Raw genomic sequence first — 16,755 nt, 5'->3', positions numbered from 1 at the left:
GCTTCACAGAATCAGTTAAGGAATGTTCCCTCCTGTTCAATTTTTTGGAAGAGTTTGAGAGCAGGATTGTTGTTAATTTTTCTTGGAATATTTGTAGAAATCCCTGTGAAGATATCTGGTCCTGGGCTTTTCTTTGTTGGGAAGTTTTTAATGACTGATTCAATCTCTTCACTTGTAATTGGTCTGTGAGATCTATTTCTTCTAGAATCAGTGTAGGTTACATGTTTCTAGGAATTTGTCCATTTCATCTAGGTTGCCTAATTTGTTAGTGTGCAGATGTTTGTATACTTATATGATCTTTTCTATTTTTGTGGGATGTTAGCTGGACTCTTTGACTCACTAGAAATAAAAACATGTTTCTGTCTAGAGAGCATAGAGTTTATTGATCCAGATTTGTTTTTAGCCTGATAGTGGCATGGATTTTTAGGGAAAGTATATCTAATAATAATAAAACCACCACTGACAATAATGCCTTGAATGAATATAGTGATACCCAATAAAAAGAAGTGGGGAAAGTGATTGTGATCCTAATAAAAAAAATAAAGTCACCTAAAAGTAAAGCAATCTATGACTTCACAAGCATAGACACAAATGAAAGTGGCTGAATTTTTCATCTATACAAAATTACTAGAGGGTCACATTATGGGAGTTTGTTATATTTCTATGCTTTCTGTGTAGTTTAGCAGGCTCCACTGAGAGGTCTGTGCCTCCATTTTAATTATTCCTAAGAACCATCTCAAGGTATTATATAGCATAATACAGAGCTTTTTAGCTTCTCCTATGCAACCTAATTGAAATCCTTCTCACTCTGGTAGATATGTCCCATTCTACAGATGGGGAGAAACTGAGGCTCACAGAGGAAAATGATTTTCTCAAACTTGCTTAGCAAAGGCTGGGCTAGAACCTGGATCTTCTGACTCCAACTCCAGTGTAGATCCTACCAGGACATTTTCAGACCAAATGCTCTTGACTATGGATCTATTCTTCTATTCAAGTTTCAATAGCAGGAGTTAGCTATGGCTCTATCTATCAATTAGGAAATACAACTCAACATACATAAACTGCTAATGTTTATTATGCAGTTGTGACTCAATATTAACATGGCAGGTGGGAAATAGGCGTCTTCACTGGAGTGGCTTTGTGCTTTGTGTACTCTAGCAGTGGATGAATCGTTCATTTATTCATTCAGCAAACAGTTATTAAATTTCTACCATGTACCAAACTGTTTTATGCAATGGGGAAAATAACAAAAGCAAACAAACAAACAAAACAGGCAAAATTCCCTGCCCTCCTAATGCTAGTCAGAGGAGATTTATGATAAAGAGGTTACAATTGTGCAGTAAGCACTGTGCTTGTGACAGAGCTGGTGATGTGAGAAGAAAGGCCATTTCCTTTATGCAAAAATTCAATGCTTGCAAACCCTGTATTTTCTCTGTGATATTGAGGGTTTATTCCTACATACTCATAGTCCTTTTTAAAAGCACATTTATTTTTTAAATTCCTGTAGACAAGTGACTTCATTATTGTGAAAAAAATTCAACTCTTACTCATTCCCTGTTTCCCTCTATTGCTATAATTTTTTTTTAAATATGAGAGATTTATTTTAAAAAAAACCATCATAATCTGATAGTTCTGAGGGCTATATGGCTCATAAATAAGTTTTCATTGACTATTACAGTATTTTGAATTTTAAAAAATTAATTGTAACAATTCAACATCAAAGCTAATAGCCTAAAAGCTAGATTTCAAGATTCTCCTGAATAATTTAAAGATTTAACTACACTGGGTCTGAATTTCTGCATGTAAACAAATGACAGGAGCTGAGGGACAGGCATCCCATTTAGATGGTACATGAATATTCCTTTGTCACTACAGTCTGGCCTGCTTTAATCATTCTCATTTCCTGCCAATTCCCTAAAAACATGGGAGTTTATTACTCCTGAAGTGAAGGATGTGTGTATATATATTTTTTAATTGTGGAGGCACTGAAGTGACACATAAAACATTTTAAGTGAGGCATAAGAATTTCATATTGAGTAAGAAGAGGTTAAACTTATTAAGGACCATTACTAATGAATAATACTCTACTAATCAGGAGCAGAAAAATTAATTATGAATGTCAAAAGGTTTAGCAAGACCAAAGGTCTTATATTTCCTTTACCAGTTACCCTTGGACTTGAGAAAACATAGTGATGTTCTTTCCTCCTGCTGCTTTCAGTGATTAAGTCAACTTTTTTCTTGGTAGGTCAGTCCACCTGGGGTTCTCTGTTTGCCCGTGCTGAACATACCAAGAACTGAATTCAACTACTTCTCTGAGACAAGATTTATTTTAGAAGAGCTAAATATCTCTGAATCCCTCCACATATTCCGAGATGAAATTAATTTGCATCAGCTCAATGATGAAGGGAAATTATCTTTAACACTTGTTGGCAGCAATGTGCTGGCAAGGTAAGGCCTACAACGAAGTTCTGGAAACCTGATCCTTTAATGAAGGCTCTTCTGGGCATTATATCACCTTGTTTATTAAAGGCAGTGGATGATGAGAGGAAAGGAAGCATTTTTTCTTTCTTTATAGAAAAGTTTGGGTTTTGTTGATCTTCCATTTTTACTCTGGCACTTCAAATATGACATCTTTGAGTAGAAAGTTCTTGTAAAGTTAATTAAGATTATAATTTTAAAATAAGCAACTTCAAACATGTTCTTATAGTAGCACAGTAGTCTTATGTATTGATCCTGAAAATACGTCATGAAAATTTAAATAAACTCTAACTGAAACTGAAAGTGTCTTGATAGCAGAGGGTAATCTTGATAGTAAAATTGAAGATTATGTGGAAGTGAATGGGCTATGAAAGTCACAGGTCACTGGTTAATTCATGTGTAGTGTTACATGCTATGAGAGTTTAATAGAATTTTTTTTAAGTTCATGTAGCTCAGACTACTTATTTTATGGACAAGAAACCTGAAAGTCAGTGTCCCAAATGACTTGCCCAAGATCCTACGTATGGTTATGAAATGAATTCAAATTAGAGCTTGGTCTTCTGCCTCCTTCAATAAGGTCTTAAGAATTGCTAAATGATGGAAGAATCTAAAGAGATATTAAAAAGAAAAAACAACAAGACAAATACTCTACTTTCAAGGACCTTACAAGTTAGCACAAAAATGTCTTTTTGATAAATTCTCTACTGCTACTGAATGGAGCAGTTACCAGCTAAACACTTTTGTAGTTTGAGGTGTTAATTTTTGCAGTTTTCCACTGACTAATTGCTGGTGCATTAACCAGTAGACATTGAATCAAATGTCTGCAAATAAAACTTGTGCAAGTACTTAATTTTTATTTAAACTTTTTAAGAAGCATATTCATGTGTGAATGCATTGTTATGTAGTGGCTCAGTTCATACAATTCTAGAAAGTTTTTAAATATAATCTGTCTATACGGGACTATCTTTATTCCCAAGCTGTTGGAAACAGGATTCTTTTGAATAATATTGAATAACCAATTGTTGACAGTTGGCTGACAGTTATGTGTAGACTAGTTAACTTCAATTATCGACAACCAGGACAAAATCACAGACTTGACTAAATTTATGTGTTAACCTTTTCAAATCAACAAATGCAAATAGGTAAGAATAAAGACAATGTAAGAAGCCAAAGGTGTGAACTATGAAAACTGTGTGTCATTCAAAATCCTGGGGAGTGTTTTGAGGTCAACTCAATTTTGATGAAATTGAAAAGGTTGTGCTGGGTTTGAAACTGAAGTTGTAAATTCAGGCTTTAAGACTGTGTATGAAATAGAATGTTTTGCAAAAATAAATTGAGATCTTCATTTCCTTTATTGCCACTCATTTGATTTTGACAGCAGAATGCAAAAAAAGATAGCTTTATACTAACTCTCTTCTTGATTTGAAAAAGCCAACACCATCTCATGTATGAAGAATAACGGTGGAAATAAATAATCCAGTAGCATTTTTTCTGTAGCACAGTGACTGGATGTTCAAGCTTTGGAGCCATATTGTCAGGATTTAAATACTGGCTCATCTACTTATTGGCTGTATAAACTTAGACAAATTTCTTAACCACATTGTACCTTGGTTTTACCATTTGTAAAAGTATGACGTTAATAGAACCCATTTTATAGGGTTGTATTTTCATATAAGGCATGATAATATACCCAAAGTACTTAGAACAGTATCTGGTATGTAATGGAAGCTCAATGAGCATTAGCTGTTATTATTATTGTTAATCGCAAAATAAGAGACAGAGGGGTTAAGTTATAATGGTACATTAAGAATCTTGGAGATTAACTGAAATGAAATAAATAAAGACACATAAAACAAGATTCTACCCTTCTAAGTCCTGTGAGCCTATTTTGGCTATTGATAATAGAAAATAGATAGAGGATGGTATTTATGTATGAGTAGAGATTAAGTAATTCCAAACAGTAAGAAGAAAACATGCTGTATCTCTTTCTCATTCTCTCCTTCATTTGCTTTACAGTGAGGACAAAAGTTTAGAATCGGCAGTTGTCAAAGTCATTAATCCAGCTGAGCAGAGCGATGCTGAGTTTGAGTTCCGAGAGTCTTCCTCCTCCCTTGTGGTGAAAGAGATTCTCCAGGAGGCTCCCGAGCTCATCACCGAGCAACTGGCTCATCTCCTCAGAGGTGAGAGATGGCTCATTCTGTTAAATACTGGAAGGCTTAATGGAGTGCTGCTCAACCTGCTCAAGCAGAAAGAGTGCGATCCATTCTTGGGTTAACAATCCCTTTAAAGTCCCTGGGAAGCTTCATCAGAGAAGCGGGGAGTAAAGAGTTTGTTAAAGAGTGGCCTTATGTAGAATATTAAAAATGTGCATTTAAAAATAGGCTCAAAGGATTTTTGCTGTTTCACTAGACAAGAATATTAAACAGAGCTGCTGCACCTCAGTTGGACAACTGGAGTAGCTCTTCTGGCCATTTTCACAGCTTCCGGAGGTGACTGTTGTCTAGGGGCAGCATGAGCCTGGTTCTGAGTTCCACATTTCCATGTGGAAACATCTCCTGACACCTACACGGGCGTGGTTTATGTAATACTATTTAGATAGCAAAATATTCACCTCTCATTTTGGAGGTACTGTGTTGGGGTTTTATAGACAAATTGTCATCTCTTTTGTCCCCCATCTTGAAACAGCTTGTTCTAAGTATTGGAGTTCCTGAGCAGCCCTGTGTCATAAATTATTCTACTATTCTCTCTTTCACCTCCATCGATGGTGCCCACTATGAAGAGTGGTTTTCAAGCTGGAAATTGTCAGTGTTAAGTTGATTTGGATGCCAGATTACCATGAAAAATCAGATATTTTGTCATTTAAGACACTTTTTGCTTTTGTTTAAAGGTTTTTTCCTTTCAACATTCCGTCTTACACAGGGGTTACTGTGGTTTGAATTGTGTTCCCCAGAAAGATATGCGAATACGAATGTGACCTTATGTGGAAATTAGGCCTTTGCAGATGTACTATGTTCAGATGAAGTGTTCTATAAGAAGAGACACAAATAAATAGAAGAGGCACGCACAGTGAGAGGAAGGTTATGTGATGATAGTCAGAGATTGGAGTGATACAACTGCAAGCCAACAAATGTCAAGGATTGCAAGCAACCATCAGGAGTTAGGAGATTCTGTTACTCCTAACTGGAGAATGGAACTGAGTCTCCCTCCAGAAGAGGAGGCTTCTAATGTCCAGAACTGTGATAGAATAAACTTCTGTTGTTTTCAGCCACCCAGTTTGTAGTACCTTGTTATAGCAGCCCTGGGAAACTAATAGAATGGTAGATAAAGAATTTTTTCCGAAATGAAAAACAGTGGCTAACAGACAGAAAGAATTGAAAAAGGAAGGAGAGGACCAAGAGCGTGTTGACAACTCTTTTAAGGGCTTTTTCTTTCTCTACCACTATTTGGAGGAAAAGAAATCCAAGAGTTATATGGTTCCTGTAAATGATTTAGGACAATTGGCCCCAGCAAACCTGCCCTTAAATATTTTTCTGGCTATGGATATCTGTAAAAATGTTCTACAGTAAACCGTGCCCTCAACTAAACTAAGTAAGCACAGTCATTTATCTTTGTGGCAGAGCAGAAGGAAAATAAAGACAATTATGGGTCTCAGTCAAGAGGGAAGTTGCCTGATAGCACAAATGTATGGTGCAGGCAAGCACAACAGATTATTTTGTCTAAATGTTTTGCAAACTAGGAAGCTTGGTTTATTCTTATAAAAATAGATAGTCTATTTAGTAGGAAGGAAAAGCCATCAGTAAATAGCCACTGATTAAAGAAAATAGTGATTTCCTTTAAATAATAAAATAAAATCCAACTGTAATACCTGGGTACAAAGATATGGTGGTGGTGGCAATGGTTGTATTCAGATTTAGGGAAGTAGAAGGGATATAGACTGTTTTGTTAGATACCTTGGTTTTAGTTTTGGGATTAGAGCTATGGTAAAGGATCTTGGTTTTCTTTAAAAAAAAAAAACAGATTTTTCATAAGGTTAGGCTTGAAGTGGCATTGGGAAGCAAGTAGAATGTGGACATCACGCCCTGTCCCTTAGAATTTGGATGTGAAGATGAAGAGCCTCTCCCCATGGAGATGGCCAGTGTGGATACTGTCATGAGACAGCCTGATTTGCCGTAAGGCTTGGAGGTAGAAGACATAAGTAACTTACACAGTGGCAAGGAGGCCCTGGACATCCTTGCCCGAAGTGTCCATGTGTGTATGTGGATACATGGATATGGAGAGGAGGTGGGACATCACTGCTCAATTTTGGCAAGAGAGAACTACAAGAAGGTGATCCAAGGGTGTTGACTTTAAAGAGGTAGCTGATGTCTTCAGAGGGGAGAAGCACTTTAAGGCAATGGACCAATTTTAAATGTAAGAAAGGAATCTCTGGTAAATGTAAGAAAGGGAGCAGGTCCAATTTTTGCTGCACTAGCTACATTCAAATTTAGATTTCAAGTTGTCCAATCATGTATTAACACCTAAAGTGATTTTTTTTAATGTTCCCATAACAAATTTGAGCATTTTTATTCTCATCATAAGAATAATTCTCTTTCTAAGGAGACATTTTAAGCAGCTATGATGTTCCTCTGTATTTGGGGATGCTTTAAAGAATCATTAATTTGACACACATTTCTGGAACATATTCGTAGTCTTCCAGGTCTTGAAGGAATGCAGAATTCTTTGTGCACTCCTCTGCCATAGGAATTTTGAAAAATGTCTGTTTCCAGATGTCATGAGATTAGATAGTTACTGCTGAGAGTTGGAAGAGTCTTAAAAAGCATCATACTTAGACCTCTATGGAGGATATGAACTTAGAGAGTATTATAAACTTTGTACAAAAAAAAAAATCTGAATTTACTATGATCTAAGGACTAAACCAATTTTATTGTTCTTTGCCTCTTACCCCCATGGTCCTATTCTGGAATGCACCGGCTGAGGGGGGTGTGCTGTAAGTGGGTTTCAGGTAGACAAAGACGCTGGTCCCCTTGGTCTATGGGGAGGACCCCAAATGTCTTTCAGTCCAATGTGCTGTTATAAATTTATGATTTTCAATACGTTCATCAATATGAAAACACATCTCCAAAATCTCCAATTCCAGCATCCTGCCCTTTGACCACCACATCCTATCCTTCCAGGTCACCTGCCTTAGGCTCTTTCACCTCAATAAGGTCTCCAGTTCAAAGGCCGTCCACTTCCTCATTATCAACCATGGTCAAGGGTTTACTTCCTTCTTTAGCAGACTTAGATTCTGTGGTCTTACGATTATTCATTAACAAATACCCTTTACCTTCTCTCCCATCTTACTTGTCAGCAAAACCTCAATCTTGGGTAGACATCTACTCCTTGACTGACTTTAATCAGCTAAGCTTTGTTTGAGAGAAACCAGAGAGAATAATGTTGCTTTTAATTTAAGACAATATATCTTAAATCGCATGCAACACTGCTCAACAATCCTGGTGTGTTCCTTCTTCTGCTCTTCAAAATGATCCTTTAACATTTTCTCCTGCATCCTCAAGCCTTCTTCCCCCTTCCCCCTCTGCAGATGAATGGTTTCATGCATCTTTGAGAAAACAGAAGTTATAGCTAGGAACTTGCCTATGTTAAAATCCTGCAATGCACCAATCTATAAATCTCTACTGAAGATCCTTTCCATTATTATGGATAAAATGTTATTATCAGATATCAACCTCCTCATTTGAGTTCTGGATCCCTTTTCATCTTGCGTCCTCTAGAATTTTGTTCTTATAATGGTTTCGTCTGTCCCTTCCTCTTTGCCAGATTATTCCTATCACCATTCTTATCAGTTAATACTTCTTAAGAAAAACCCAAATCAAAAACACCTTAAGTTTTCTTTGGCCCCAGATTGTCTTTCAGTCATGACTCCTTTTCACAGCAAAACCCCTCAAAAGAGTTGTACAGACTCGCTGCATTTGCTTCCTCATCCTTTTCTCTCTTCCTGCTGTCACCACTCAGACTTCTGACACAACCACTCCCCTGAAATGGCTCCTGCCAGTCACCAGTTGTCTCCTTGTGGTCAAATGGCATTTCCCTGTTCCTTTTTCGCCTGACCTCTTAGTAGTCTTTGATCATCTCGTCTGCAATGTCCTGGTTTGCCTTTTACTCTGCTAGCCACTCTTCCTTAGTCTTGTTTCTTAGCTCCAGCTTTCCTTAATTCCTCCTAAGTATCTCGGAGTGTCCTAGAATTTTGTCTTGGGACATTTTTTTCTCCATCCACACACACAGTGTCCTTAAGTGACCTCATTTAGTTCTAAGACTTTAAATATTACTCACAGGCTTGTGGCTCCTGCAATCTCCAGCTGTCCCCTCCCTTTAGAATCTCCCTCTGAAATTCTAAAGGGAGGGGACTCCATCCATGCATATGCATGTCTAATTAGCACCACCACCTTAGCACAGCCACTGGAACTCTTGAGTTCCTTGTACCTCCAAACCAGCTTTTATCCCAATTTCTCCATCTCAGTAAGCTGAAATCTAGGAGTTATATTTGATTCTTTTCCTTACCCCCACCACCCTACAATGAACCATCAGTAAGTCCTGCTAACTCGACAACTAGAAAGAGAGCTTGAATCCATCCATCTCTGCTCATGATCACTACTTGTAACCAATTCAAGCTGCCGTTCTGTCTCTCCTCGACTACTGAAATAGCCACCTAACTATTTCCTCCAGACAGTCTACTGTCTATAAAGTAGTCAAAGTGAGCTTTTAAAAATGTAAATCAAGGCAGGCAATGGTGGCTCAGTGGCAGGGTTCTTGCCTGCCATGCCAGAGACCTGGGTTCGTTTCCCGGTGCCTGTGCATGTAAAAAAAAAAAAACAACAAAAACAAAAAACACGTAAATCAGGTCATTTCATTCCCCTGCTTAAAATCCATTACACTCAAAATCCAGTCACTCGACCCTTACAAATTGCAACAAAGTCATTCCCCTGCCCTCCTCTAACATCAGCTGATGCTATTTTCCCCTCTTCCCTCTGTGTTTCAGCCACAAAGGCCTTTCACTTTTCAAATATGCCAAACTCTTTCCAGTCTTACGTGTTTGCAAAAGTTGGTCCCTTTAGAATGCTGTTTTTATCCATCTGCTTTTCCCTCTTTCTGGTATTAGTCTCCTCTTCTCTCTTGCTTCCTCAGTCTGGATTGAAAGTTTCATGTGTGTTTATTCATTGCTTCCCTGTGTCTTTGGTGCTTAGAACAGTGCCTGGCTCATAAATTAATTTTGCAAGATTATTTTCTTTCTTTTGCTTCAGTGAGTGCTATGATATTTTCATTTGCATTCCATGCCAGCTCATCCCTGCACATTCTTAATATCCAGTATTTTGGCATTGTTCCTTCCAGTAATAAACTCTTTCTTTTAGTCATTTTTTATTTAGCTTTTAGAGATTCTAGTAGAGTTTGTTTTGGTATTTTGCAAGCATTTGTTTTCATTTCCTTCTATTGGTTGTCATTACATATATATATATATATATATATATATATATATCTTGTTTTAACCCTTTTCTAGAGTATAATGCATGTACAGAAAAAAACACAGAACATAAATGGGCAGCTCAGTGAATTATCACAAAGTGAACATCCATCTAACAATTACCCAGGTAAAAAAATAGGGCAAGGAGACACCTTTGTGCCCCTTTCCATCACTACTCACTCCCTCCTAACTAAAGATAAGCAGTATCCTGATTTTTATTGTACACACTTCTTTGCTTTTCTTTATCATTTTAGCACCCCTGTATTCACCACTTACATTACAGATTGGTTTTGTATATTGTATCAATGGAATCATGTGGCATACGCCTTCACTATCCTTATAGCTCTATGTTTATATTAAATGTAGTATTTATTTGCATAGGTCAATTATCTATCTATTACCTTTTTTTTTTCGCATGGGCAGGCACCAGAAATCAAACCTGGGTCTCCGGCATGGCAGGCGAGAACTCTGCCTGCTGAGCCACTGTGGCCTGCCCTACTTTTTTACTTTATTATTTATAATAAACTAATGTTTTCTTCCCAGAATATTTGAGGTGGCTTATAAAAATGCATGCAATACAATACATGGAAACAAAACAAAACAAAACTCAGTCAATGAAAACAGAATCATGTAGAGAAAGGAACGAGATCAAGATATAACAATAGATTGGGAGGAGTAAAAATAGCCTTCAGTTTGCAACTTGGGGTATGAGCTTCCTGGAGCCAATGAAAGAATAGAAATGTGATTAATTATGATGTTCATATACCTCATTAAAAAAATCTATTAAGTTTTTGCCTTGCACCAGCCTTCTTGAAGAAGACTCCCTGGTATTTATTAGATAACCCTCAACCACAGCCCTTTCACTCATGCAGTAGCTCTTTTTACAAGAATAGAGCACAACTCATCAGATGTTTCTCATGCCTCAATCACTGTGTGGGGACTGTTTTAGTGACTTTATTCTTTAATCAGCAACACCTTTAGTCTTGCAATCTTATTTTCTGTTCCAAATTCTTTTCTACACACGCTGATGTTTGCCTGTAAATACAAGAAATGTATATTTAAACCCAGTTGCACTGAAATCTTTTTAGTTTTATCCTCACCACTGCAGCTATATATCAAAGTGTTTGCATTATGGGACATTTTATTCAAATATTGAGGTAGAACGTGATTATTAGGGATGCTGTTAAAAAGATCATTTAGATTCAGTTAGAAGGAAGGTGCCAGGTTGCTAGTGTGGAAATAATCCCAATCTCTAGCAATGTCCCCTGTCACTCTGTGCCTTGGGCCCTGGCTGGGCAGTTATGCATAAATGTCAACAGGTGGTTCAGCTATGTCCAACGTATATCAGGTTTTGTAGGGGATTGAATGGAATTGAAACCATTTATATTTTCTTAAATTAATGCTCCTTACGATAAACAGTTCTAAAAATGAGACATTTCAGAATACAAATCATTAACATCATTTTCATCTGGAAAGGCACATATCTTCAAAGGGTTGCTTTCTAATTATTTGCATAAGAGGAGAAGGTATTCATTGAGATGAGGTCATAAATGACCCTGATTGCAGAAGTGTGCCCATCTTTTAACGTCTTCCTTTCCCTCTCCAGCTCTGTGTTTGTTGTGATGGTTCTTCTTTCTTTGTGTTTTTCTCTTCCTCTTCCTTCTTTCCTTTACATCTCCTCTGCCTTCTCTTCCTCGTCTTTTTCCTCCTATCTGCTGCTAAGATCTTTTTGTTACCATTTTCCAACAAGCTACAGCCTGAAAATACCTAAAAGCCACATTACATAGTCATGGTGGCCTAAATTAAAGTCTAGTTACGCCCTAGGTTTGTGCCAAAAGCGGACAATTATCCTGCCAGACTCCTCAGCCTGTATTCTTTATTTCCCCAGAGACATACTAGAAAACTATGGCCAAATTTGAGATCCATCACATTGCTGAATCATCACACTGGGGGTCTGTGTGTGTGTGTGTGTGTGTGTGCATTTGCAGGTGTGTGTGTGTGTACGTGGTGTGTGTTTCTGGGAATCGGCTGGCAGGGATGAGATTCCAGCCACTGATTACCAGGCATGTTTCCATCGAGATCACACTCTATCCAACGGCCTTTAGCATTTGTTTGTATAATCCCTCGACATACAGATGCCCCAAGATGAAAAATCTAACTACCAGCAACGGCTTTTAACTTAGGAGGGGGAAAAACTGTGCCCCAGGTTTTTAAAAAACAAATTCTCTCCTTTCTATTTGACATTTAATGAAGAATAGTTGCATGCTATTTTAGTAGCCTGGATTAACAGCTTCTAAAACATCCTTTTAAGGAGGTCAAACAGGCAAGGAAAAGAGCCAAGTATTTTTTTTCTCTCTCTCTCTCTTGCCCAAAAGAGTGAATCATCACTCTCCACAAATGGTTACAAAGTCCAAAGGAATTACATTGCCTGTTTTGCTTAGGAAGAGAAAAGACTGGTGCAGAGGCAGGGGATTTTTTTTTTCCCCTGCTAGATATACATTCAAAATGATCCCTCGACTTTAGAGTGTTATTTCTTCTGCCATATAAAATAAACCTTATTCTTTTTCTTTTTCTTTCTTTTTTTTTTGGTGTGTGGTCTGGGAATCGAACCTGGGAAGATAAACCTTATTCTTAAATTTGGATATTTTAAACTTATTAGATTATGAAGCACTTGAATAATATGCTTCTTTATATACCTTTCCAGGCAAAAATGTAAGCTAAGTTATATTTTCAGTTTTTCTTTCTCCTTCCCTCCTTTTTTCTATTGTTCATTCCTTAATATTTTTGTTTTTGTATGAAAAAACCAATCCCAGATGGAACAGGAAAAAATATTTAAAAATCTCTTCTTTTCTACTAGAAATTTATTGTGTAGAACATGCCTTTGCTGTGCTGAATGTGTTCCCCAAACAACTTCTGACTTCCTTAGAGCATGTTTAATATTAATGTTCTGCAATTGCTTTTGACAAGAGAGCAATTCCTTCACTTCTCCCTTCTTTTGAAAAAGCTTACTGTGGGAGGTTTTTTCTAATAGAATGAAATGTTTGTTAATAATTTATCATAATTGCTTTTCGTGTTTTTTGTTGTCAATCCCTCATGGCCTGTGAATAGCTCAGATGCTTTTGGTTACATGTGAAAAATTTGCCATGGATGAGTCCTAGCGATAAATTTGGGTTAAAACATGCAGAAATCTCTCAGAGTAGGGCTGAGCATCATTTTAAGTTATTTTTTCCCATTTGTCAGTGTGTCATCTTTCTAATTGTCAGGTCAAACTTAATCAAATAGCCAGAGTGAGAAGTTTCTTTTCATTGAATTATTCTGTAGGACTGTTTAATGCAGTATCCATTAGATTAATTTCTGAATACTACCTTTATATTTTATGTATTTTTAAAGTAAGATCTCCAATCCTACAATCCAAAGAAATTGGGTTCTTGGTTTGACTGTAAGCTAGGCATATTTTTGTCAGACTTATTCCTGAGGATTTTATATTTTGACGTGATTGTCAATTTCATTATAATTTTGTTTTACTTTTAAATTATTTGTACTTATTTATAGAAATACAAGTGATTTTGTATCCTTACGTCTTGCAAACTTACTAAACTTATTCTAAGTTCATTTATAGATTTGAGTTTTTTATGTCCATAATCATATCATCTATAAGGAAAGACTATTTTTATTCCTTCCTTTTCTTTACTTATACCTTTTGTTTATTTTTCTTGCATTATTGCTCTGGCTAGAGTCCATAGTACAGTATTAAATAGAAATAGTAACAGCAGGCATCCTTGTCTCATACTTAAAGTGGAAGTCATTCAACACTTGAAATAATCAAAACAAAACTGTCAAATATAAAGTTTGTTTTCTTAATTTGTTTTTGCTACAGATGCCCTTCATTAAATTAAAGAAGTTGTTTTCTGCTTTGGTGAAATTTCGTAAAATGACTGTTGGATTTTATCAAGTAGTTTTACTACACCTCTTGAGATAATCATATGATTTTTCTCCTTCAGTCTATTAATGTGGTGAATTGATTGACTTTTGAATGTTAATTTGTCCTTTAATTCCTGAGAAAATCCTTACTTGGTTATTATGCAATGTCCTATTATACAGTGCTGAATTTGATTTGATACTATTTTGTTTTAAAATTTTCCATCTATTTTTAGAGACTTGTCTCTAATTTGCTCTTGCATTGTCCCTATCAAGTACTGGCATCAAAATTATGCAGGATTCATAAAATAAGTTGGGAAGTGTTCCCCCTTTCTCTGTTTTTTAAAAAAAGTTGCATAAAATTAGTGTATTTCTTTCTTTAATGTTCAGAACTATGGATTTAAAGCTATGGAATCATTTTTAAATAGTTATAGAACCATTTGGATTTTTAAAGTTCTTTTCCCAACAGCTTTGACAGGTTGAATTTTTCTGCTAGCATCCATTTTTTCCCTAAATTTTAAAGCATATTAAAATACAATTGTTCTTATTACCTTTAAATGTCTATAGAATCTATAATTTGTCAATTTTTCTCTCCTAGTATTGGTAAATTATGCCATGTCTCTTCTTTCTTGAGCAGTTTTCAAAACTACTTATGTTAGTTGTTTCTAGGAATAACTTTTCATTTTATTGATTTTGTCCATTTTGTGCTTGTTTTCCATGTCTTTAAGTTTTGCCCTTATCTTTATTAAATCCTTCCTTCAACATTTTTGGGGGAAGGGTACATGGTTTGGGAAACTAACCTTCCTTCTACATTTTTAAAATTGAATTTGCTGTTCTTTTTCTAACATCTTGAGATGGATACTTAAATTATTAATTCTTAGACTTTCTTCTTTTACAATATACACACTTAAGGCTATAAAATTTTCTTAGAACATGGCTTTAGATGTATCCCACAAGTTTAAATATCATATTTGCACTATACTTTACATTGTGATTTATTTTTTTGCCATGAGTTATGTGATAGTTAGGTTCAAGTGTCAACTTGGCCAGGTGAAGGTGCCTAGTTCTATTGCTGTGGACATCAGCCAATGGCATGTGAACCGCATCTGTTGCTAATTACACCTGCAGTTGGCTAGGAGGCGTGCCTGCTGTGATGAATGATGTTTGATTTAATTGTCCGGATGCTTAAATGAGAGAGCGCAACATAACACAGCCCAAGCAGCTGAGCATACCTCATCTCAGCACTTGCAGCTCAGCCGAGGCCTTTGGAGATGTAGAAAGAAATCATCCTGGGGAAAGTTGTTGGAACCCAGAGGCCTGGAGAGAAGGCCAGCAGAGATCACCCTGTGCCTTCCCATGTAAGAAAGAACCTCAGTGGAAAGTTTGCTGCCTTTCCTCTGAAGAACTATGCATTTCTCACTGAATAAATCCCCTTTTATTAAAAGCCAATCCATCTCTGGTGTGCTGCATTCTGGCAGCTAGCAAACTAGAACAAGTTACTTACAAGTATATTGTTTAATCTTCAAACATTTGAGGGTTTTCTAGTTATTGTTTTATTATTGATTTTTAAACTATTCTCACTGGACCATAGAACACCCTCTATGACCATAGTCCTTTGAAATTTGTTGAGACTTGATTTATGTCTCAAAAATGGTCAGTTTTGGTAAGTGTTTTATTTGCACCAGAAAATAATGGGTAGTCAGCCCTTGTTGATAACAAGGCCAATATATACCAATTAGGTCGACTTTGCTATTCATTTTGCTCAAATATTTTTTCTTTACATTTATGTTACTTTTATAGTCGCTCACAAAGATGTGTTAAAATTTCTCCTGGTGAATGTGTATTTCTGTCCATCCAGTTCTGTCAATTTTTGTTTTATCTACTTAGAGTTATGTTATTAATGGGTACAATTTCAGAATTAAAATATCTTTCAGATGGTTAACCCTTTCATAAAAAAGAAATCTTTGTCTTTATGTCAAATAATATATTTTTGCATTGTAGACTATTTTGGCTGAAGTTTTGGTATACTACACGAATTTTCTTTTGATTAGTTTTTGCATATTATATCTTTTTTCCATCTTTTTTTTACTTTCAACCCTTTATATTGCTATATTAAGTTGTGATCTTGCAAACAGTATATTATTGTTGGTCTTTAAATTCAAGTTTGACTTTTCTTCTCTATCAGTTGAATTCTTTTGTCTCTGCATTTAACATGATTAAGGTCATATCTGGGTTTAAATTAATCATTTTGCTATTTGTTTTCTATTTGTCTCATGTTTTTCCATTTTTCTCTCCTTTCTTTACTGCTATTACACCAACCAAGTATTATTTTATTATGTTTCTCCCATGATTAGCTTCTTAGTTATGAATTCTTTTTAAAAAAAATTTTGTATAATAGTTATACTCCAAATTATATCATGCAATTAAAATCTTTTATGAATTAATATTTCTATAGCTTCCATGACAATCCAAGAACCTTGAACACTTCATCTCAACTAGGCCAGTTCTGCATTTTGTGTTACTACTGAAAAGTATTTTAATTACATGTGTATTTAAAACTCTATAAAATAGTAGTATAATTGTTTTATATGGGCATATTAATTTATACTTACCCACATATTTATATTCATTAATGTTCTCCTTTCCTTTCTGCATTTCTTTGCTTTTCTGTGGAATAAAATTTCCTCAGTCTTTACTATTTCTTTTAGTATGTGCCTTCTGGTGACAAATCCTTTCAGATTTAATTTTTCTAGAAATGTCCTTATTTTGCCTTCATTTTTTTCAAATATTTTCATTCAGTTTTGAATTCTAGATTTGCTGTTATTTTATATCAGCACTTTGAT

The 16,755-nt window shown here is 35.9% G+C and overlaps 1 protein-coding gene across 5 annotated transcripts in view; it reads left to right on the top strand.

Annotated features, from left to right (window-relative positions):
* The window catches only part of PRUNE2 (prune homolog 2 with BCH domain), a 292,485-nt gene that overhangs the window by 62,724 nt on the left and 213,006 nt on the right, over window positions 1–16,755 (top strand). For all 5 annotated transcript variants that reach the window (XM_077148463.1, XM_077148462.1, XM_077148466.1 and 2 more), the window contains exons 3-4: window positions 2,246–2,448; window positions 4,495–4,658. In XM_077148463.1, the coding sequence (XP_077004578.1) occupies window positions 2,246–2,448; window positions 4,495–4,658 (367 nt within the window). The remainder of the gene's footprint in view (window positions 1–2,245; window positions 2,449–4,494; window positions 4,659–16,755) is intronic.

Source organism: Tamandua tetradactyla, chromosome 2, assembly GCF_023851605.1.
Source record: "Tamandua tetradactyla isolate mTamTet1 chromosome 2, mTamTet1.pri, whole genome shotgun sequence".
Taxonomy (NCBI): domain Eukaryota; kingdom Metazoa; phylum Chordata; class Mammalia; order Pilosa; family Myrmecophagidae; genus Tamandua; species Tamandua tetradactyla.
This window is presented reverse-complemented; position numbering and strand designations above follow the sequence as displayed.